Below are 24,260 nucleotides of genomic sequence, written 5' to 3'. Positions count from 1 at the left end.
ATGAAAGGAGCCAAGAGACGTGGACCGTTCTCAGTACCCCCAGGTGTGTCCACTTTTCAGTTGCAAATGTGTGCTCCCGGGTTTGAGTAAATACGTGCACATCTCAGAATATGGGATGGAGAGATGGAGAACAGAGAGGGTTCCAAGAGTTTAAATTAGATTCCAGGCCAGTTTCCTGATCCCAATCACATAATTTCTCTACACTTTTTTGCAGGGTTGAGGAAGGAGATTGTGCAGAAGGTTGTACTCGGGGGCAAACGATAAACAAGGAGCCCCTGTTTTTCTTGTGCTTGCATGTGTTTGTTTGTTTTTCCCCTCCAGCCCTGATCTATCTGTTCAGTCCAATTCCATTCTCCATATCACTTTCCACGAAATTTGCGTCTAGATCTGCTGAGTCAGGGAAGCCAGAAGAAGACTTAATTAGGAATGCTAATCATATTCGTTTGGATTTTTCTTTTTAGGGAAAAGCAACTAAAATCAGGAAAATAACAATAACTGTCCTTTTTTTCCCCGAAGGCCATCATCTGCAGGTTCTCGGGTTTTACAGAAGGCGCAGCTGCTTTGCTGCAGAATGCTGCCCTACCAGGTGCCACATGCCACGTGGACTCCTGTTGTCACAGTCTGCGCTCAAGTGGTCTTTCTTCTTTGCAGAGTGCCGCCTCCTGCGTCCCCCGTGAGCCGAGGAAGGGGGCTCTGCCTCTGCTTTGATCGAAGGTCCTAACTCCCCAGGATTCGGCCTTGGGCTCCAGGTGTATTCCCCAGATTTTGCAAAGCCAGGCCCTAGAAGGAGCCCTCCTCTTCCTCCCAGATCTTCCCCCGGGAGGGCGGCCTCGTGCTTTGCGAGTTAGATAATTTAGAGGCCTGGCCAGCCTCATGTGATTCGGGCCCATGACCTTTCTAAACCATCTTCATCTTCCCTCTCTGTACAGAAACCCGCGCAGACCGCAGCAAGAAACTCTTCAGGCACTACACCGTCGGCTCGTACGACAGCTTCGATGCTGCCAGGTAAGCATTTCTTCCTCTGCTGGGTCCCACCTGCACTAAGATGCTTGTACCTTCCATGGTCCATGGAAGCGCTGGGCTATTTTGCATGGAGCATTTAGACCCCTTGGTTCAGCTCCGTCTGTGTGCACCTGAGCATTCTGCACTAAGAGGATGGAAGCTATCTTCCCATGACCCTGTCTGGGACTGTCTCCATACAGCCTTAGGTGTGGGGTTGGGCAGGAGCGCACCTGTACAGGTGGCCCCAGGGAGAGCCCGTCTTTCCTAGAGGAGCAAGCATGGCCTTGTCTGAGCGAAAGCAGTAAGAACGTGAAAGGCGATAATTGAGCCCAGGAGCCGGAGGGAGGCAGCCTCAAGGCAGTGCATCCCCATCCTGAGGGGCTATTTGGATGCTGGAGTCCTGGGTTTTCTCCCCATCTGCATTTTCCTTGCTCATTCCCAGGCTTCTGCTTTTTTGGAGTTTTTGTAAAGGAAGGCTCGTTCTATGACTTGACAGGCGGTGACACCAGCAGGCAGGATCTCCCCCGCCTGGCAGCTTTGCTTCCGGCTCCCACTCAAATGGGAAATGTTGGCTTCGTGCCTGTGCCCGTTATCAAAGGGCAGAGGGCGAGGCTTTGGATTTTCCCAAAAACGCTCACTCCTGCAGCAGAGACTGCGGGACACCAGCCGGGGTCAAGTCCCTGCATCTTTTCCTTCCGGCAGAGGGGAGACCTGAGAAGGGCAAGGCAGGGGGAGGGGCCCTGCTGAGAGAGGGGGCCAGCCGGGCCAGGGGGCTGGGCCTTATTTCCGACTGATGGCTTCAGGAGCAGCAGGAAATGGGAAGCCATTCTCCCCTGGCCACAGTCCCCTGTCTCCAAGCACAAGGTTCCTCTCTCTCTTTGTTTCTGTCCCAGCCCTGGGTCTCCCAGCACTAGTACCACCGCCACACTGGGGCTGGACGGGTGTTGAGAAAAGCCCTGTGTGTGGAAGCTGGGCCCCACCCAAGCCGAGGGGACAGTGGGCTCCACAGGGGTCAGCATGACACAGAAAAGGGCAGGAGATGGAGGCTGGGTCCCTGACGGGGGCTGGGGGCCCTGACGGGGTCTGGGAACCCTGACGGGGCCCTGAGGCCTGCTCCCAGCTCTGCACTTTGCCATGCTTGGGGCACTCTGAGAATGCCCTCAATCTGATCTCCCCCAGAGGAGGCCCAGGCTGGGGAAGGGCGTGGAAACCCTGCCCTAGGTCCCTGCTCCCTGGCCCAGCTGGCTCTGTGACACACATCTCAGACCTGTCCCCTTAGCTCTCAGCTGCTTGTGGAGGGGCCAAGCCTGGAGTGTTTGTGTTTGTTTGTTGTTTTTATTGAGACAAGATTCACATACCATAAAATTTACTGTTTTAAAGTGAACAGCTCGGTGACCTTTGGGACATTGACAATGTCAGGCAGCCACCTCTCTTGAGCTCCAGAACATCTATATCCTCCCAAAGGGGCCTACGGCGGCCACTCCCTGCTTGTCCCCAAGCCCAACCCTGATGGCCACCCCCTGCTTGCCCCCAAGCCCAGCCCTGGCGCCCACTCCCCACTTCCCCCCAAGCCCAGCCCTGGCGGTCACTCCCCACTTCCCCCCAAGCCCAGCCCTGGCGGTCACTCCCCACTTCCCCCCAAGCCCAGCCCTGGCGGCCACTCCCCACTTCCCCCCAAGCCCAGCCCTGGTGGCCACCCCCCCGCTTGCCCCCAAGCCCAGCCCTGGTGTCCACTCCCCACTTCCCCCCAAGCCCAGCCCTGATGGCCACCCCTTGCTTGCCCCCAAGCCCAGCCCTGGTGGCCACTCCCCACTTCCCCCCAAGCCCAGCCCTGGCGGCCACCCCCCGCTTGCCCCCAAGCCCAGCCCTGGCGGTCACTCCCCACTTCCCCCCAAGCCCAGCCCTGGCGGTCACTCCCCACTTCCCCCAAGCCCAGCCCTGGCGGTCACTCCCCACTTCCCCCCAAGCCCAGCCCTGGCGGTCGCTCCCCACTTCCCCCCAAGCCCAGCCCTGGCGGTCACTCCCCACTTCCCCCAAGCCCAGCCCTGGCGGTCACTCCCCACTTCCCCCCAAGCCCAGCCCTGGCGGTCACTCCCCACTTCCCCCCAAGCCCAGCCCTGGCGGTCACTCCCCACTTCCCCCCAAGCCCAGCCCTGGCGGTCACTCCCCACTTCCCCCAAGCCCAGCCCTGGCGGTCACTCCCCACTTCCCCCCAAGCCCAGCCCTGGCGGTCACTCCCCACTTCCCCCCAAGCCCAGCCCTGGCAGCCACTCACCTGCTGTCTGTCTGTTAGATTCCCTGTTCTGGACATTTTATATCAAGGATCACACAATGCGGGACCTTTCGTGTCTGGCTTGTTTCGCTCAGCGTAGTCTACAAGGTTCACCCGTGTGGTAGCCGGTTTCTGAACTCTGTTTCTGTCTATGGCTGAACAAGGCTCTGTTGTCTGGAGGGACCGCAGGGTGGTATCTGTGCTCTGTTGATGGATACTTGGGTTGTGTCCACCTTCTGGCTGTTGTGAACAGTGCTGCAGCGAACACTGGTGTAGAGGTTTCTGTTTGAGTCCCTGCTTTCAAGTCTTGGGAGTACCCCTTGGAGTGGAATTGCCAGTTGAACCTGGTGTTAGTACCTGTTCACCCACCCCTTTTCGTAAACGAGGTGGGTTAAAACAGGAAAGCCACGCCCAGCAGATGACCTGGGCCCACCTCCCCAGGGTCTTTAAAGACCCTCCAAGTTGTGCCTTTTTTTGACCTTGAAGCCAGGTTGTAATCCATGAGCGGCCCCGAGCACAGCTCAGAAAGGGGGCTCAGAGGCTGGGGACTTCTCAGGGAGGGGCGATGTGGACAGCCCCGCCTGACCTGTGTCTTTATTAGTCTTTATTTGTCCTGCCATGGCCTGATTCGGGTCTGCTGTTCGTTCTGCAGCAGCATGCAGCTGCGTGTCAGAGTGTACCCTGGACCCGTTTTCCCATGTATTCTCATTCAGCATGCATGTTACACTTTACAAGGCAGGGTGGGTACATGCCAGTGGTCCATGGAGCCATTGCCATCCTCACATCCAGGGCTGTCCCTGCTGGGAGTGAGTGTTGAGCAAAAATTGTTCCCTGGCAGCCAGAAGGGCCTGGCAGCAGGCTGCCCACAGGCTGGGGCTTTTACAGAGCCACTGGCCCCCAAGGCCCATCGTCACTGGGGCAGGGCACAGTGGACAGGCTCCCCTTGGCGTGTGCAGTAGGGTGTGTGCACCCATGCTAGGCATTTGAAATGGCTCGCTTTGCCATGGAGCGGTTGAAGGGACCAACGTAATTGAGCTGGGAAGAGAAGACTGTGGGGCCATGGGTGGTGCGAACAGTTAAGCACTCTACCACTAACCGAAAGGTTGGCAGTTGAGTCCAGCCAGAGATGCCTTGGAAGAAAGGCCTGGCAATTTGGTTCCAAAAGGTCGCAGCCTTGAAAATCTTAGGAAGCCGTCTACTCTGTAACCATAGGGTCGTCATGAGTCAGAATCAGCTCCATGGCAGCTGGTTTGGATTTTTTTTTTTTTTTTTTTTGGTGGGTCCACATAGCAAAGGCTCTTTGCCGGGCTCTTGGCAGGGTCAGATCGCAGCAGGGACACAGACTGTGGCTCGGCCCATGGAAGACACTGGGAACTGTTGGAGCTGTTCAGTGGTGAGGGGGAGGAGGTACCCCAGAAGGTAATGAGCTCCCCACCATTTGGGGGAGTCAAGCAGAGCTGGGTCTTCTCTTGGCAGAGTGTCATAGAAGGTCAGACTGGTTGGCCTCCAGGACTTCCACCCACTCTCATTCCTGTGCCGTGAGCAAGCTCAGAAAGGGGGCTCAGAGGTCAGGGACTTCCGGCAGAGGCGTGACACAGGGGTCTGTGTCTTTATTTGTCCTGCCATGTCTCGATTTGTGTCCACGTGATCCTTGCTGCAGCATCAGTGACCAGAGAAGGCTACTGTTAATGCGTGTACTGAACACCTGCTCTGGGCCAGGCTCTGGGGCCTCAGGGAGGAGGAACATCTAGGCCACAGCCGGTCAGCTGGTAGCTTCCAAGCACAAGATAAGGAATTCTAGCTTTGACCACAGTCGAAGTCAGCTCTGGCCTTCCCAAGGCTAAGGAACCCAGACAAGCTGTGAGCCTCGTGCACTCAATGTTACAGTAAAAGAAATGAGTTGTGACAGGACTATTTATTAATCTCCTACTGTGTACCAGGCACCGGCATCAATTACAGCTCTGCAGAGCCTCAAGACAACTTGCAAAGCAGGAACTGTTTTCCACCTTATGAGGAGGACACTGAGGCAGAGAAAGGCCAGCCGCATCAGGGACCTGATCACAGCCACCAAGTGTGGCCCAGTCTACCAGACGACACAGTCCTTGCACTCAGCCCCTCTGTCCAGTTCAGGAGGCTCGAAGTCTGAATTCAGGGCACCAGATCTAAGAGCAGGTTTTCTCTCTGTCAGCTCTGGGGGCAGGTCCTTGTCTCTTTCAGCTTCTGTTCCTTGGTTCCTTGGAGATCTCATGTGGCGTGGCATCTGTCTTCCCCCATCTCTGCCTGCCTCTCCGGCCCTAACCTGCTCTTTCTGTATCTCAAAGGCGATTGGCTTAAAATGCACCCTACTCTGCTATAGCCTCATTGACGTAACAAAGACTCGTTTCCCAGATGGGATTATATCCACGTGTATGTTGTTATTGTTGAGTGCCAGGGGAGTCACTTCCGACTCACAGAGACCCTGTAGGGGTTAGGATTTAAAACACATATTGGGGGAGGGGGGTGGCCAATTCAATCCATAACAGTAAACTATTAGGTTTGGGACCAGCAGAACTGGTCCTAACTGGTCTATGAACTCGGCAGGAAGATGGAGGGCTGGCAGTGAGGCAGCTGTGGATAGAGATGGGTCGCTCTTTGGTGCCACTGCAACCCTGGCAGCAAGCATCAGTGTGTGGCCCGTGAGTGGGTATTGCATGAGAGACTGGCCACTGGCCCCCTGGGACGGAGCCGGCAGAAAGCGTCCCAGGGCTGGGTGTCCTGCAGAGCAGGTAAGGAACACCCAGCAGTTGGTTAGCCACTTCAGACTTCCTGTGAGAAGGCGCTGCAGAGACCCATGTGTGGTGCCAGGCCAGCGGCCAGCTACCACAGCGAAAGCCTGGGGCTGCCCCTCCACAGATGCAAATGTGATTCAAGAAAATGCAAGGGGAGGGGAGACTCCATGGAGACATTTTCTGAATCAGTCAGGAGGTTTCTCCCCTGCCCACCTCCTCTTACGTCAGAAGTTCTGCTCAGAGACACAGAATGGATAAGACACGTGTTCTCTATGAGTTGTGTTCAGTTGTTCCAGGTGATTCCTTCCGAAGGCCTTGACCCCCACCCAGGGTTCGCTGGATGACGAAGTGCCCCCACACCCTGAATGTACATAATATTGTTGTGATTGTGTGCTGTCGAGTCGATTCTGACTCATAGCGACCCCATGTGACACTAGAACTGCCCCATAGGGTTTTCTAGGCTGTGATCTTTATGCGAGCAGATTGCCAGGTCTTTCTCTTGCAGAGCTGCTAGTGGGTTTGAACTGCTGATCTTTCTGTTAGCAAAAAAAAAAAATAGCAGCTGAACATTTAACCATCGTGCCACCAGAATTCCTTGTCCACAATATAGGGATACACAATGTTGGTGCATTGGTCAAGATTAGACAGCGCAGATCCTGGGGGCCATTTCTACACAGGACTTTACCGAGGGTTCAAGGCCATTTTAGCACATTTCTCAACACAGTGGATGGGAATGTCCAGTTCCCATTCCTCTCAAAGCAGACCCGAGCCTCATCAGCATGGGACATCCAGGAGGAGTCAGTGTGAGAGGGGCCAGGGGGCCCTGAGGGTCTCACTCAGGGCTGAACAGACTTCGTTCATTCATCCACCCTTTCACCCACTTACCAGCCCATTTATCCACACTTACATACATACTTACTTACACGTCACTACCCATATCCCTACCCTTTCACTCACTCATCAGTTCATGCAGACATCCATCCATCCATACATACATACATACATCTACCCACCCATCCATCCACCCTACTATCCACCCACCCCTCCATCCATCCTACTATCCACCCACCCCTCCATCCACCCTACTATCCACCCACCCCTCCATCCATCCTACTATCCACCCACCCCTCCATCTAACCAACTGCTCCACTGTCCACCCATCCATCTAACCAACTGCTCCGCTGTCCACCCATTCATCTCTTCACCCATACTTAGCTGTTGTTATTGTTATTTACCCTCAAGTCAGTTCTGACTCATAGTGATCCTATGTACAACAGAAGGAAACATTGCCTGATCCTGCGCCATCCTCATGATCGCTGTTAGGCTTGAGCCCATTGTTGCAGCCACTGTGTCAGTCCATCTCGTTGAGGGTCTTCCTCTTTTTTGCTGACCCTCTGATTTACCAAGCATGACGTCTTTCTCCTGGGACTGGTCACGCCTGATAACATGTGCAAAGTATGTGGGATGATGTCTTGCCACCCTGGTTTGTAAGGAGCATTCTGGCAGTACTTCTTCCAAGACAGATTTGTTCATTCTCATGATAGTCCGTGGTATATTCCACATTCTTCGCCAACACCATACTCAAAGGCGTCAATTCTTTGGTCTTCCTTATTCATTGTTCAACTTTCACATGCATATGAGGTCATTGAAAACACCATGGCTTGGCGTCAGGCACACCTTTGTCCTTAAAATGACATCTTTGCTTCTTAACACTTTAAAGAGGTCTTTTGCAACACATTTGCCCAATGCAGTGTATCCTTTGATTTCCTGACTGCTGCTTCCAGGAGTGTTCATTGTGGACCCAGTTAAAATGACCCACACGTACATACATACCTACCCATTCAACCAGTCATCCATCCATGTATCCACCCCACCACCAATTCACCCCTCCATCCATTCACCCATTAATCCATCCACCAAACCATCTATTCAGCAACCCACTCACTCATACATCCATACAGCCAGCCAGCCAGCCATCCACACCCAGTCTTCCATCTAGCCATCCAACCACCCATCCATCCACCCACCACTCATCCATCCATCTATTTAACCAATATTTATTGAACTTTGACTACTGCAAGCTGGGGATATAAACAAGACAAACACAGTCTTTGACCTCATGTAGATTACGGTCTAATTAGGGGAGATAGACAATAAAGTTAACAAACCAGAGAATTTCACTTTGAGGTCAATTCTATGAAGCAAATTAACAGCCCCATCCTAGAGCCACTTGGGTAGATTGGATCAGGTCAACTGTAAATAGGGAACTCAGAGAAGGTCTCTGAGGAGTGACTTTGAGCTGAAACTGGAAGGTTGAGAAGGAGCACGCCTGTAGAGAGCTAAGGAACTGTTTGAGGCAGGGCCCAGCAAGTGCAAAGGCACTGAGGTAAAACAAGAACCCAGCACTGCAAGAATAGCAGTGAACTAGAGGAGGGTAGGGAGGGCCAGGCCAGAGAAAGGCCTCATGGAAGGAGTTAGGTTTCATCGTGCTTGCAGTTGGGAGACATTAGAGAGTTTTAAGCAGCAGAGTGATCTGACTAACTTTGCTGGAGGGCACCAGAAGGAGGGAGAAGTGGAGACCATCTAGTAGGCCATTGTAGTCATCCAGGCCAGAGGAGGGCAGCGGTTTGGGCTGGTGGAGGAGGTTGGGATACAGATAGATTCAAGATGGATGGATTCAAGTCATGGGGTGAAGTTAGGACTGACGGGACCTGCCGAGGCACTGGGTGTGGGAGTGAGGGAGAGCAAGGGGGGCACAGCTCTGCACCTTCTCTAGGGGTTTGCAGAGTGACTGGACATTGGACCCAGTCCCTGTTGACAGCCAGGTCTTCCCGGTACCTCTCACTACACACTCAGAGCTGTGTAGGCAGCTTCTAGTCTGCTCGAAAGGAATGCATCCATAAACACTGCTCAAAAAAAGGATGGGAGAAGGTGCCGAGTTTTTGGGATTCCTGTCTGTTAGCAAAACCAGTTTTCTCCTAGAGATGACTTAGACCAACAGCCGATGATGCCCGTTCACCCACTAAGTATCCATAGCTATTTATTCTTCTGGCTTTCGTCCATCATATCCCGATTATTATATTTTTTAAATTGTTCATAGAAAATACATACACATGGCTTAAAAACTGAAAATGGGCAGCAAATTGTATAGAGTGAAGAGTCGGTCTCCCTTCCTTCCTTGCCTTCCATTCCCCCAGCTCCCCTCCTTCAAGAGAATCTGTTCCTGGTTGCCCGAGGATCTTTCCAGAGATGGACTCTGCATATGGAAGCAGGCGTGTATGTAATCCGAAGACTTGTAAAGTCCCTGGAAAATAAGAAGTCCTAAGTTTTCTGTCTGACTTTCCAATGGTCACTGTATGGCCTTGAGCAACTCACCTTCCTTCTCTGTGCCTTTGGCTCCTGACCCCCAAAATGGATCTCTTTGCAAAGCGGAGACCATACATCAACTCGTGCCAGATCCCCAGTTATGCTGATGTGGGAATGAATGAGAAAATATATGTTTAGTGCTTGTAGCTCCTTGGAGGAATGTGCTATATAAATCCGGAGGGATGCTGAATTGTGAACAGCGTGTGTGGGTAGCTGGCTTTCCTTTGAAACCCTAACTTTGTGTTCTAGAAGACTGCTTCAATGTGTAGGTTGTGAGAACTGAATGGCAAGAAACATTGACTTTCTCCATTCTCTCTCCACCATTACTTTATATTTTTATGTATTTTTTGTTATTCCTTAGACTTGAAAAAGAGGGATCAATTTCAGAGTCTGTTCTCTAGCTGGATGCATAAGGAAACGTACTCCATTTTTTGCCTCTCTCTGAACTGATGGCTCAGCACAGAGATTAACAACAAAGCCCTCACAGCAACTCCTTTTGGGCAACAGCTTGGGGCAGGGAAGGAGTTGATTTTGGTTTTTACTTCATACATATCTGTATTTTCATTTTCTGCAACTTTGTATTTTTTTTACACCGAGAAACAAAGAGATGAACCCCTTAGGAGGTGACCTGGGCATAGGCTAAGTAAGAAGTCACCCCAACTCTATGTCCAAGCTGTTCAGTCCTCTCTTCCAGAGTGACCGTCTCCTGCCCCTGGATGCATATGGCAGCTGGTGGCCAGGTCTCCATCTGGGTGTCACATCCCACAAAGAACATGCCCCAACCTGAGCCTGTGATGGCTTCCTCCAACCAGCTTTTCTTTGTACTCTCCATCATGGTGATCAGGACACCCAATGCCCAAGCAGGAGACCTAGGTATCCTCTCCATCCTTCTCCCCTTCTTCCTTTATCCTGTCCTTCATTCATTCCATCATGAGGGTCTGAGGAGTCCTGCCCTTCTCCTGCCCCTGCTGCTAACCCAGATCGGCCCCTTCAGTGAACTCTTGGGTTAACATGTTTCCTCCCTTCACACATTTTGATCCAAGTTCTCCGTGCATGCAGTAAAAAATAGATGGTAGTATTTTTTTTTAGTAGGTAGGTAGGTAGGTAGATGATAGATAAATAGACAGGTAGATAGATAGATGATAGACGATAGATAGACAAACAGATAGACAGACAGATGGATAGGTAGATAGGTGATTGATAGGTACGTAGGTAGGTTAGGTAGGTAGATGGATAGATGATGGATAGATAGAGAGAGAGATAAAACCAAACACCAAATCTCACACGCAGGGCCAGGAATGGAAAGAAGTTGTCTTCCCACCCTCCCCCCACCTCAGCCACACAGCCCCCCTTGGCAGAGAAACCACTTTTTAACTTTTTCAGTTTCATGCTTATGATGATTGCCTAGTGCTGTTATTACCCCCTTCCCATTTCCTAATTTATCAACATGAAACATTATTGACTCTGCTGTAAAAGATGTGGCTTTCGTAGATTCTTTCACGGATTCCAATTTTAAATAGTTACTATCATTCACCACCACCATCATTCTACTGACTTATTATTAAGTGATATTCTCAAACTCCTGTCACGTTTAATTAACTTAGATAGTATCATTTGAATCTTCACTGCGTTTATATTGATAATTAAGTCTTCTAGGTTCTGCCTATAAGTTGATTTCAAAAGTCAAGAAAGAGTAGAAACATTACATTATTATGCTGATATAAATTTTGTTTACAGCAGCACCAAGGACTGCCTCGGATTTCAGTTCCTCTCTGCAGTCGCACTTCAAAAAGGTTGTTCTTACTATCACAACTCTGTAGGTTCTGTTTTTCTCCACTCTGTCAGTTGCTCAAAGCAATACCAAACTTTAGTTTAATATTGGATTACAATTTGCCATGATTTTTTTTTGTTTTTCCTAGAGTTTCTAATTTCTTTTTTGTGGGAGAAGAATCATGCCTTGTTTAAGCATGCCACTAAAATATCACCCTGTTTCTTATGTATTGCTGGAGTCTGTCCCATTCTTGCTGGAGGCATCAGACTCCCTGCTCCAATTTGGACCAGTTATTCCCCAGTGCATAACTATTCTACGATTTCACTTAACTGAGCTACTGGATAAGGGCAATCATTTCTGGGTTTTACCCTTGTTCTGCTGGAGCACATCCTTAAGTAACATCCTCAGGAAAGGTACCTGGAATATAAACTTGCATGTCTGAAAATGTCTTTGGTTTTCATATGTGCTCAATATTGGGAAACTGTGGGTTCACAACAGGTCCTTCCTCTGAAGTGTTAAGGCATTGCTTCATTGACAACTTACTTCTACCTACTGCAGGTAAGAAGTTATACTGCTGATTCTCATTTCAGGATAGATGACCCTTTGTTTTCCTCACTAGGAGTTCATAGGAGCTTACACACATAGGGTCGCCATGAGTTGGAATTGACTTGACGGCAACTAACAACAGCATACTTATCGATTTACCCTTGATGTTCTGAAATGCCTTGATGACATTTCTTCTTTATGCATTGTGTTTCTTCTTTATGCATTGTGTTAACTATCCTGGGGACTCCTTCAGACTGAAACCGCTTCAACTTTAAGAAGATCCGTTTATTATTCCCATGATAATTCACTCACCCATTCTTTCCTAGTTGAGTCTTTTTGGATTGTCCCTTGGACCATGTGAGTTCATCCCCCATCCCTTGTGTTCTGTCCTGTTTTTTTCCTCCTTGTCTCTTTGCTGTGTGTTCTGGGAAATTTCCTACCTATCTAAGTTTTTATTTTGGCAATTACATTGTTATTTTCCAAGAGCTTTTTCTTTCATTGATGGTGTAAGCTTCTAAAGCTTGAGAGAAGTGGTTTCTGGAACAGACCACATAGTTTTGTACGGGCAGGTCTCCACACACTGCTGCTCTCAAGGCAGGGCCTAAGTTGATGGCATGATCCTTCTGGTCAAACTCCAAAAAGGGAACCCAGGGGCTTGTTCCTTGCCCCATTTCTCCTGGAGCTCAGGAGCACAGACAAACACGGGTTCTTGTGCGCATCTATGGGCCAGATTGAAAATTGAGGGGTTGGTGAGTTTTCGTTTTACGGTGAATATGAGCAGATGACCAGGCAATGGAGGAATGATGAGAGGAGTAGGTCCCAGGAGCATCACTCAAGCTGGGTGGTGAACAGAGAGGTCACTCACTGATCAGGAATGTGGGTGGGGCCGTGCAAAGAGCTCAGAACCTGAGTCCTTTCCCAGCCTTGCAACTTCCCGGTCCTGTGACGCAAGAATAGGTAACCATGAGATGTAGAAAGAAATTTGGCCTTTGCTCTTGGTTCTTTTGAACAAGACCACACCTAAGGCTAATGAATGGAGGCTGAGCAGACCAAGAGGGACCACCGGGTGGCCCGATGTGGAGTAACCTGGAAGAGTTACAGTGTAATCTATCCTGTCCATGCGAGGAGACCAGTAAGAGCCACAGGGCTCAGATGTGCTTCCTGGTTGGTGACCAAGCATGGGAAGAGGTAGAACATCCATCTTTGGGACAAGGACACTCCCAGGTGGGACCCCTCCCAGACCTTACCCTATGCATCTCTTTATTTGGACCCTTTTTCGTTGTAAAAAGTCCGTAGTTCTAAGTATGATACACTCCCCGTGAGAGTCTGTGAGTCCGTTGCTGTGAATTAATAAACCCACAGGTGCTGGCGCTGCCTGTTTGCAGTCGGAGGGACTGTGTTCCTCTAACTTGTGAGCTCTGATCCAGCTCTGGGTGGCTACGATCAGAGAGAGAGTGCTGCTTGGGTGGCTGGTGATGAGGACGGAGAAGTGGGGTGACCACCAGACCCATCCCCACATTTTGGGGATTGGATTCATGCTGATCCTGACCACGCAGTTAGTGCCAAGGGTGGGATTTGCCTACCGTGCCCCTTACTTAGAGCAATAACTCACTCTCTGCTAGGCCCTGCATCATCTGAAAACCAGCAGTTGTGATCCTGAGAGTTTTGAGCCTCAGATTCAATGTCTTACTGTGCAGGGAGCCCAGCAAAGGCCTGGCAATTGGTGTTTGCCCAGGGAGTGTGCTGGCTCGGCTGGGCCAGGTGTAGGCTCCTTCTTCACCAGCACGTGGTGATTCTGCACTGAGCTGGCTCTGGCCCCTCTCTGCCACTGTCCCCAAACCATCCATGGTGCGAATGCCTGACTTGGGTTTGGACTTCCCTCGTTCCCCCAAGACCAGGGCAAGGATGAGTTCTCCTGGCTGGGAACATGCTCAGGCGTCTGCGAGCAGGCAGGGTGTTTCAGGTGGGAGAGAAGGGGAGCCAACCCCCACTTGGCCTGGGGACCTCACTTTGAGGTATTGGAGGTGGGGAGCCCTTGGTCTCCCAGGCTTGGCAGGGGGCTTTTACTGGAGTGACTGCCAACAGAGGCACCCTGGGACTGCTGGGGTCTCAGGCAGAGAGGCCGAGTTCTCAGCGGCTCAGGCAGCGGCTTTCATTTTGGCCCCCCGTGGGCCAGAAGAAGGCCTTAGCATCTCTCTTGTGGGCCCGGCGGCCCCTGCTCGGGGGCTGGAGCTGACTTCTCACCACAAGGGAGGCTGCTGGCTCAGAGCATCTTCCGACCACATTTAGTACATCTCCCAGGTGGCGAGTGGGTGTGTGGGTGGGGGAGCGCGGGCGGCTGGGTGGGGACGGATGGAGAAGTGGGAGAGGAGAAGTGGGGAGGCCGGGATTTCAGGCACACCTCGGGGCCTCGGGCCCAGCTGGAGCCCACCCTGCTCTCCTACGATGAAGCAGGTGCCGACCAGAGCTCGGCAGAGCCGGGCATCCCACGGGAGCACTTATCTCTCGGTCCCCCGGCACCTGCCGCCGGAGGAAAGGGCTTCACGTTGACTCTCCCTGAAGCTTTCCGTGGCCGTGTCACCAGAGCAGCCTGGCTCTGCCCACTCCCCCACCCCGGCTCTCCCTCTTCCGTGTCCATCTTATCTCGGCCTGGTTCCCCACCCTGGCTCCACCCTCGTCCTTATCCATGTCATCTCGGCCTAGTTCCCCCACCCTGGCTCCACCCTCGTCCATCTCATCTCGGCCTCGTTTGTGGCATTTGCCAATTTTCACAGTGTAAGTGCTCTCCCACTGTGGCCGACTGTAAGCCACCAACATGAGATCACTGAGCACCGAGCTGGCAGAGCTCCCCATAATCACCCCTTCACAGCCAAGACCCAGGCCTCTCCTCCCATTCCTCCAGCCCCCGTGGCTCTGGGCCTAGGGCCCACACAGGGTCAGCCCTCTAGTAGCTCATGAAATGTGCTGATCTGAAGCTCTAGGGAGCCAGCTTCAAGCCTGACAGCCTGGTTCTGGTTCCGTTTCTGCCACTGACTTGCTGCATGGGCATGCTTCCCTGTCTGTACCATGAACCCATCATCCCCAAGGTCTCTTCTGGTTATAAAATTCCATATATTCTGCCCATCTCCACCATGCCCACCAGCCGCTGGTCACCAGGGAGTGGGCGTGCTTTCACTAAGCTGCAGACCCTGAGACAGGCTGGGCAGGGGCTAGGGTTGCAGGGACTGAACCAAAGGGAACAGAGGAGACTGAGGAGTACTGAATCAGAGCAGGGCCTTCCTGCTTGGACTAGGGCATGGGCACAGGGCCACCCTAGGAGAAGGTGAGGAAGCCAGCTCCAGCAGTGCCCCCAGGGCTGTGCCTACACCTTGTAGCCCTCAAGAATGTTCATGCTGACCCCACACCTCCAGCCAAGGCCTGGTCCTCTGGACCTGCCTGCGGGAAGCTGGGAAGTCTCTGGTATCTGACTCCAGGAGGAGTCTGAGGGAGAAGTGAGCAGACCTCCCTTAGTCCATGTTACCTGGCCCGGGGGAGCTTGTCTGTCCTTGCTCCTTCCACCTCTGCACCTCCTACATTTCCTGTCTGCTCTAGGACAGGACTGGGCCCAACTCCATTTGTCAGACGGGTCAGTAGCTCTAGGACCTCTTGGCATCTGACACAGGGCCTGGCAAATACTTAACTCTCAGAGAATGGCAGAGGGAGGGGGGCTGTGGATGGGAGAGGGGGAATGAATATCTGAATGGATGGATGCATGCACGCATAGATGAGTGGATAGATAGTTAGCTGGGTGGGTGGGCTAGTGGGTGAATGGATAGATGAATGGATGGATGGATGGGTGGGTTAGTGATGTACGGTTGGCTGGATGCGTGAGTGAGTGAGAGTACATAGATGGATGGATGGGTGAGTGAATGAACGGGTGAATAAGTGGATGTGTGGTTGGCTGGTGAGTAGATGGATGGACGGACGGGCGGGCAGGCGGGCGGGCGGATGGATGGATGGATCGATGGATGGATGGATGGAGAGACGGGCGGATGGATGACACCACCCTCACCCCCTGCCATCAAAAGCAGAATGAAATGCCCATCGCCCGTCTTCGTCCCAGAAGGTCAGTGAGATAACACTGGAGCAGATGCAACCCACCGGGTCTCCGGAGGCTGCAGCTTAGGGAGCCTGCACCTTCGCCTTCCCTCTGGGAAGTGCGGTCAGACAGGTCAGCAGTTCCAGGACTCAAGGTCCTAGGAAACTGGGTCCAGCCTGCCCAGGCTCCTAGGCCACTGCCAGCCAGCAAGCAGGCCCCTGCCTCCTCAGGGCACATCCTGATTAAAACCTGCCTCTGCTAATTGAGGTCAAGGTGCTGGCAGAAGGCATAGCACGGCAGATGGCCCCATCATGGCCCCAGAGCCTGCTCTGTTTGTGGATGAGCAGGGACTGTGGAGATGAGCGAGGGAGGAGCCCAGGGCTGGGTTTCCAGGGATTCCAGCTGTAGTTCTGCCCTGGCACAGGCCTGGAGGCAGGAGAAGCAAGTTCAAAAGGAGATTGGAAAAGAGTGGCCTATTGGGCAGGGGTCAGACAGGAGGCAGGGGCTCTCCCACTCCGGGTTGTATACATGGCCTCTTTCTGCTGGCGAAGCGTATTTCTTGCCAAGCAAGAAGGCAGGCTGAGGCTCTCAAATGGGAAGGAGGGAATCAGTGGGGGGGCGGGCAGGGATGCCTTTGGCAGCACCCCCCTTCAGGCAATGGCTTAGATTGAGGTCAAGGATTGAAGTCAGCCACTGAGAGAGGGTTGGGGTTATGGATTGTATGGATTGGATTGTGTCCGTCAAAAAATATGTTGAAATCCTAACCCCTGTACCTGTAAATATGACTCTGCTTGGAAATAGGGTTTTCTTTTGTTACGTTAATGTGGTCATACCAGTGTTGCGTGGGTCCTAAACCTAATCACTGTGAGTTATAAAAAGAGCAGAATGGGTACCCATGAGGAAAAACAGACACCAAGGGACCCCAAGGAACTTCTAGGCCTACTGACGAGGAAGGATCCTCCCCCAGAGGCGCGCTCTGATTTCAACTTCTAGACTCCAAAACTGCAAGACAATAAATTCCTATTCTTCGCATCCACCTACCTGTGATATATTTTGTTATGGCAGCACTTGGTAAGAGAGTTGGGGTCAGAAACTACCCTGGGTCCCTTGCTTCATCCTTCTGCACTGCAGGTCACCATCTGCAAGGCACGTAGAAAGAGAAGCCTGCCTCTGTCCCCCAACTTCTATCCTTGCACTTAGAGCTGACAGGGATGCTTGGGGTCCCTTCTTTTTCCTGAGGGGGGAAACTGAGACAGAGAGGTGTGTGTAACTTCTGGAAATGCCACAACCAGTCAGAGATGGGGCAGGGACCAGTCCTCCTCTGAAGGGCAGTGCCAGACAGGCAGGCACCTTGTCCACCCTGCTCAGCGTGGTCCCCAGATCCTGGCTTGGAGCCTCACAGCTTGGCCACAGTGGAGATGTGTGGAAGAGGGCTGACTGTCTCCTGCTTCCAGTTCTTTCCATGGCCTGAGCTTGGTGGCGGAGAGTGTGAGATAAACCAAATCCATTGCTGTCCCATTGATTCCTTCTCATAGCAACCCTATAGGACAGAGGAGAACTGCCCATAGGGTTTCCTAGGGTGTAATCTTTACAGGCGCAGACTGTCACATCTTTCTCCCACGGAGCAGCTGGTGGGTTCAAACCATCAGTCTTTCAATTAGCAGCTGATCACTTAACCACTGTACCACCAGGGCTACTTAGAGTGTGAGAGAGGGGAGATTCTCTTAGAAAACCAGGGAGGGGGCTGGGACCTTTGAACATTGGTGTCTTCCTGCTCTGGGAAGCTGAGTGGATGGGGTGATGGGGGCAGTGAAGACTCTGGACGTGGAGAGGGGAGTCCACAGACAGGGAGCACAGCATCTGAGCCATCTCTTCCTGCGTTCATTCAACAACAGTGTATCAAGCGGGTCAAGATGCTGTTGTATGAGATTGACATGTATGGTGGGTTGAAAAAGGGCCACCAAAGATATTCATGTCCTGGTCCCTGGTGTGAGTGTCATGTTATGTGTCAAAAAGGGGTCTTTGCAGATGCAATTATCCTGGTGGACCTTAAATGCAATCACATGCATCCTTTTGTGGGTGGGGAGCAGAAGGAGATTACACACACACACACACACACACACACAAGGAGGCCATCTGAAGATGCAGGCAGAGGTGGGAGTGATGTGGCCACAAGCCAAGTGATGTTGGCAGCCACCAAAACCTGGAAGAGGTAAGGACGGATACCCCCCTGGAGCCTCCAGAGGGGGTGTGGCTCTGCCAAAACCTTGATTTTTGTCCCAGGAATACTGATTTTGAATACTGAGCTCTGCCGCCACCCCCTCCCCCCACAACTATGAGAGAATAAATGTCTGTTTTTTAAGCCACCCAGTTTGTGGCAGTGTGTTAAGTAGCCACAACAGACTAATACAGCATGTGTCTGTGAACTCAACCAAGGTTCCTGTGCACGTACACAAAATGCTGATGAAGAGAAGGCGGCAAATTCTGTGGAAAGAGGAACGTTCAGGGAAGCCAGGGGGACTGGGACTGGCAGGCAGGAGGAGGGAAGGTTGCTGAGTGACATGGAGACAGCAAGGCGGCCCCAGTGAGAAGGTGAGAGTTGAGCAAAGACTTGAGGATTGGGAGAAGGGAGAGGAAGAGAGTCCCAGGAGAAGGCAACAGTGGTTGTCAGGTCCCTGATGGGGGAGTGAGTGAGCTGATGTAATGGGAACAGCTTCTGTATGCGGTTCCTGGGACTGCTGTATCAAAGTCTCACCTGCTGGGCGTCTGGGTTCCCTAGCACTGCTGTAACAAAGTCTCACCGGCTGGGCGTCTGGGTTCCCTAGCGCTGCTGTAACAAAGTCTCACAGGCTGGGTGTCTGGGTTCCCTAGCACTGCCCTGACAAAGTCTCACAGGCTAGGTGTCTGGGTTCCCTAGCACTGCTGTAACAAAGTCTCACAGGCTGGGTGTCTGGGTTCCCTAGCACTGCTGTAACAAAGTCTCACAGGCTGGGTGTCTGGGTTCCCTAGCACTGCCCTGACAAAGTCTCACAGGCTAGGTGTCTGGGTTCCCTAGCACTGCTGTAACAAAGTCTCACAGGCTGGGTGTCTGGGTTCCCTAGCACTGCTGTAACAAAGTCTCACAGGCTGGGTGTCTGGGTTCCCTAGCACTGCTGTAACAAAGTCTCACAGGCTGGGTGTCTGGGTTCCCTAGCACTGCCCTGACAAAGTCTCACAGGCTGGGTGTCTGGGTTCCCTAGCACTGCTGTAACAAAGTCTCACAGGCTGGGTGTCTGGGTTCCCTAGTGCTGCTGTAACAAAGTCTCACAGGCTGGGTGTCTGGGTTCCCTAGCACTGCTGTAACAAAGTCTCACCGGCTGGGCGTCTGGGTTCCCTAGCACTGCTGTAACAAAGTCTCACAGGCTGGGTGTCTGGGTTCCCTAGCACTGCTGTAACAAAGTCTCACAGGCTGGGTGTCTGGGTTCCCTAGCACTGCCCTGACAAAGTCTCACAGGCTGGGTGTCTGGGTTCCCTAGCACTGCTGTAACAAAGTCTCACAGGCTGGGCGTCTGGGTTCCCTAGCACTGCTGTAACAAAGTCTCACAGGCTGGGTGTCTGGGTTCCCTAGTGCTGCTGTAACAGAAATAACACAAGTGGGTGGCTTTAAAGAACAGAAATGTATTTTCTCACAGTTTAGGAGGTTAGAAATCCAAATTCAGGGCACTGGCTCTAGGGGAAGGCTTTCTCTCTGACTGCTCTGGAATGAAATCCCTACTTCTCTCAGCCTCTCTTCCCCGGCGCTTTGGCCATCTCCACGTGGCATGGATCTTTCCCCATTTCTGCTTCCCTGCTTCTGTGCCTATTCTGCCCCTTTTACATCTCAGAGGTGGCTGGTTTAAAACGCTCTCTACACTCATTAACACAACAAAAAAGACCCATTCCCAAATGGGATCATATCCACAGGTATAGGAGTTAGAATTTACAACACATGTTTTGGGGAACACAATTCAATCCATAACACTGGATGGCTTATAAGGAGAAAAGTTTATTGTCTTACAGTTCTGGAAGCCAGAAATGTGAATTCAGGGTGTCAGCAGGACTGTGCTCTCTCCTGTCTTTCTAAAATGAGGTGTTCAGTCACCAGCATCTTCGTCCTGAGCCAGCTTAGAAATCCCATTGAGTTCAAGACACCTAAGCGTGGTTTCTATTACTGAAGCCAAGCACCCTGACTGATCTACCAGGAAAGAATGGGTTTTCTCTGGAGGGCTGGGTCTCCCTGCTTCCTTCCCCATGAGAATACAGGACACTCTGAAAGGCCCTAGGGCTGGAGGACTTTCCGAAAGGCTCTAGGGCTGGAGGACTTTCTGAAAGGCTCTAGGGCTGGAGGACTTTCTGAAAGGCTGTAGGGCTGGAGGACTTCTCAAACCAGAAGGATTGAGCAGGTAGGAAGCTTTTGGATGATCTGGGAAACCTTCCAGGCTGACACCTCTGCCAGGGAGGAGCCCAACCCTGGGTTGCTAAAGCAGTACCACCCAGTGGGTCCAATTTCGGAGCATGGTCTGCGTGGACCTGAAGAGACTGACCCCTCTCAGCCTTCCTGGAAATTGTGCCCCAGCGGGTATCAGTGTCATCTTTATCTGATTAGTTTCTGGGCTAGAAATCTGATGGACTCTTTAACTTTGCAAAATGAGGTCACCTTTGGGCCTGAGCTGAAATTTGTCAGCTGTGGAGTTCGGGTTGTGCCTAACAAAGAATTTCCATCTCAGTTCTGCTTCAGCATGACCCCAAAACTCGGACCCCTTTGTGCAGAAAGTGTTTACTCGCGGGTTGCCATGGTCCAACTTTGCTGAGAGAAAGGGAGCCCCACAGAGAGGAGCAGAAAATTAGCGGAGGCCAGTGTCCCAGGGGGCCGGTGAGGACCGGTGGTTCCCAGGTGCAGAGAAGCCAAAACCCCTGAGCAGCTGATGTCACCTCTTAGTTGTCATGCAAATCAGAATGCTTGGATGCCAACAGGACCACAGAGACGTTTCCTTGTAAGCGGTGATTTGCATGTGGTCTGGTGATTGACCAGGCTTTGTTCTTCTCTGCCAGGAGAATGTGCTTTACCGGGAGTATTTCTGTTCCTTTGTGTTTCTTCCTGGTACCCATGCCAACGGGCCCTCCATCCTGCAAACACCTCGGGTGGGGCAGGGCTGGGACTGGTGAGTCATCACCATAATCACCCAGGGTTTGTTGTACGCCCCCTCCGGAGCCAGCATTACAAACCTTGTCTGTCTCACGGGGAGGAAGGAGCAGGAAGGGTTGGGTGGTGTCGTTGGCTGAATACCACCCCCCACACCCCGCAGAGAGGTCCACGTTCCAATCCCTCCCCGGAACCTGTGACTACTGCGGTTGCATGGCAAAGGGGAATAAGGATGGAATGAGGGTGCTAATCAGCTGACCTCGGTATGGGGGATGGTCCCGATAATCCACGTGGGCCCCAAATGTCAGAGGGAGATTTGACCACCAGGGAGGAAATAGGAGATGTGAGGAGAGAAGCAGAGGTTGCCGTGATGGGAGGAAGGGGCCACAGGCCAAGGAATGCGGGCAACCTCCAGAATCCGGAAAAGGCGAGGAACAGATTCCTCTCCCCTGGAGCCTCCAGAAGGAACCCACCCTGCCAATACCTTGACGTCACCCAGTGACATTGCTTGGAGACTTGTGGCCTCCAGAACTGTGAGAAAAAACGTGTGTTGTTTTAAGGGCCACTTTTGTGCTGGTTTGTTTGAGCAATCACAGGAAACGCGTACGCAGTGCCTGGGAGAATTCAGTGTGCTAAGATCTAAAACTCTGAAAAGGGTCCCTGGCATAATGGCAGTTTTGATCGGCGTTAGCTAAGAGTGTGAGTCTCTGGGTGATGCAAACAGTGAGTGCACTCCTCACAGGAAGGTTGGAGGTTTGAGTCCACCCAGAGGTGCCTCAGAAGAAAGGCCTGGCAATCTCTTCTGAAAAAGCAGCCACTGAAAACCCTACGGAGCACAGCTCTACTCTGACACGCGTGGGGGCGCCGTGAGTCCGATTCGACTCAATGGCAACTGGTTAGCTGTGAGTACATTACTCCCGGAGACAGGCAGTAATATGTCCATTTTATACGTGATTATACGTGAAGAAATTGAGGCTGCAAGAGTTCCAGTCACTTGCCCAAGGCCAAAAAGTGCAGCAGGAGAAATACTTGGGACTCTGGTTTCTTGCCTCACCCCGATCATGTCCTGCCACGTCTGCACGCTGTCCCCCAGGGGGCCCTAGGGCAGAGGACCCAGGAAGGGAGGCCTGGGCTGTGGCAGGGGCTCCCGGAGGCCACAGATGCGCATGCCCATCCCTGACCCTTCTCTCTGGGCACAGTGTCAGGGGAGGAAGCACCCCAATGTGCTGGTCTTGGGGCCTAGCCTGAGCCCCCCATGCTGCCTGGTACAGAGAGACTGCCCCAACAGGCACACATCTGAAGGAGAGTGCTGTGGGGGGCCCTCTGCCTCCCTCTGTGATGAGGACAGGCCTGACGCATCCTCCAGGGGGCTGGCTGCAGGCCGGGGAGGGCAGGGCCCTGCAGTGGCCCCTGTGGTCTGACTCCTGCTCTGTCCCTTGCAGCCCTGTGACCTTGAGTGCGTCCCTGACTTTCTTTGAACCACAGCTCCTTCTTGTAGGATGGGGAGAAAACAGCACCTCCTCCCATGTTTGTTGTGTGAGTGAGAAGGGGCGTGAGGGGCCTGGGGGCAGGGGGGCTCCATGTGTGGTAGGTTCTCGCCCCCGGCTGCTGTTGTTGCTGCTGTTGACGTGGGTTCTTTTTATTATTATCTCCGTGCGCGTGAGAAACTTGTGATTTACCTGTTGTTGGGCTTGTCATCCTGTTGTCAATGATGTGGAGGGGAAGGGAGGAAAAACAGAAGGGAGAGAGGAAGGGAAGGAGAGGGAAGTGGAAGGAGGGAGGGAGGGCTGGAGGGAGGTGGAAGGAAGGGAAGAACCAGGGGGAAGGAAGAAGAGGTCTGAGAGAGGAACTTCCATACATTTAATTCAGTTGAAATCTGCTGTGATAAACTCATGGGGGCCAAGACGTCCTGACTAATGAGAGCAAGCATTTTGGGGTCTGAGCCTGGAAGGGGGAATGAATGGTGAATGGAGCAGTCAGGCTAATTGTCTTTCTGATTTGGAGGGAGGGAGGGAGGGAAGAAAATAAGCACAGCTATAGCCCGCCCCTTGTAGACAGGGGCCTGGAAAGGAGCAGCCTGGAGCTAGGAAAGTATGTGTTTGGGGCAAACTGGAAACGAGCCCACCATCGTCAGGGCTGTCCAGGAGCAGAACTTGGGCTGCTGAGAACAAGGGGACCGCGATGGCTGGACCAGCCCGCACATGGTGAGACCTCAGCTTTAGTAAAACAGATGAGAAAAATGAGGGGTAAGAGAAAGTCCTGAGGAGCAGGGAAACCTTTAGGAAAGAAGCCGCTGGGGCTGCAGCCCTGGAATCCGGACCATCTGTAGCCTGGCCGATGGGGCTGACTGCGACTTTGGAGGCTCCATCAGCTCTATTCGGACACCAGAGAAAATGGCAGTGTAGACAGTGGATGGGAGCAGCGGGGCACAGGGCTGGAGGCAACTCCTCCTTCCGAGGATGGCCTTTTCCAAAGGGTGGAACCTGCCAGCATCAGGGGCTAGAGGGAGCGAGTGCAAACAGCAGCTGTGCTTACAGTGAACAAGCCAGGCTGGGGCAGCGTGCCCGGCTGTGGGCTGCTCTCTGGCCCAGAAAGAACCGGACTTATTGCACCCTGCCCTGTGCGGCCCAGCAAGGCCCACTTGGTGCATCAGGCTGTGATTGGGTGCTCCTGTGATGTCTGGCTGCATGCTGCTTTGAGGATGTCTTGGCAATGGATATGGTCGCATGAATGGTGGCCTTTTTTGGGAACCAGGGAAGGGCTGCAGGGATGGTGATAAGAGAGGTTGTCCTGGAGGAGCCGACCTCACCTCCACCGTGCTGGGACAGCCACGGCCAAGACCTAATGGTCCCATCACAGACAGGGCAGCAGGTGGCACTGAAGATCAGAGGGAATGCGGAGCTGTATTTTAAGTAAGACAAAAAACCAAAACCAAACCCGTTGCTGTCAAGTCGATTCCAACTCATAACGACCCTATAGGACAGAGTAGAACTACCCTACCCCATAGGGTTTTCAAGGAGCACCTGGTGGATTCGAACTGCCAACCTTTTTATTAGCAGCTGAATGCTTAACCCTGTGCCACCAGGGCTCCAAACTTCCGAAATCAGGGGTCATAGTCAGCACTGAGTCTCTTGGGAATGCCTGGAGGAGAAGCCGTCGCCACCGGGGTGCTAAACTCAACGGGAAATAGCAGGCTGCTCGGCTAGAGAAGTTGAACTCCCAGACCTTGCGTTTGCGCCAATCTTCGGGAAAGGCTCAGACAGACGCTCTTTCCTGCCATCGTCCTCGTCAGGTCA

At 52.6% G+C, this 24,260-nt stretch overlaps 1 protein-coding gene across 3 annotated transcripts in view; it reads left to right on the top strand.

Moving 5' to 3' along the window:
* LOC126081166 (SH3 and multiple ankyrin repeat domains protein 2-like) overlaps positions 1-24,260 on the top strand; it is a 490,404-nt gene that overhangs the window by 430,187 nt on the left and 35,957 nt on the right. For all 3 annotated transcript variants that reach the window (XM_049892759.1, XM_049892758.1, XM_049892760.1), the window contains one exon: positions 930-1,005. In XM_049892759.1, coding sequence (XP_049748716.1) covers positions 930-1,005 — 76 coding nt within the window. The remainder of the gene's footprint in view (positions 1-929; positions 1,006-24,260) is intronic.

The sequence above is a fragment of the Elephas maximus genome, chromosome 7 (genome assembly GCF_024166365.1).
Source record: "Elephas maximus indicus isolate mEleMax1 chromosome 7, mEleMax1 primary haplotype, whole genome shotgun sequence".
In the NCBI taxonomy this organism is placed as follows: domain Eukaryota; kingdom Metazoa; phylum Chordata; class Mammalia; order Proboscidea; family Elephantidae; genus Elephas; species Elephas maximus.
The sequence above is the reverse complement of the archived record's forward strand: the minus strand, read 5'-3'. Positions and strand labels throughout refer to the sequence as shown.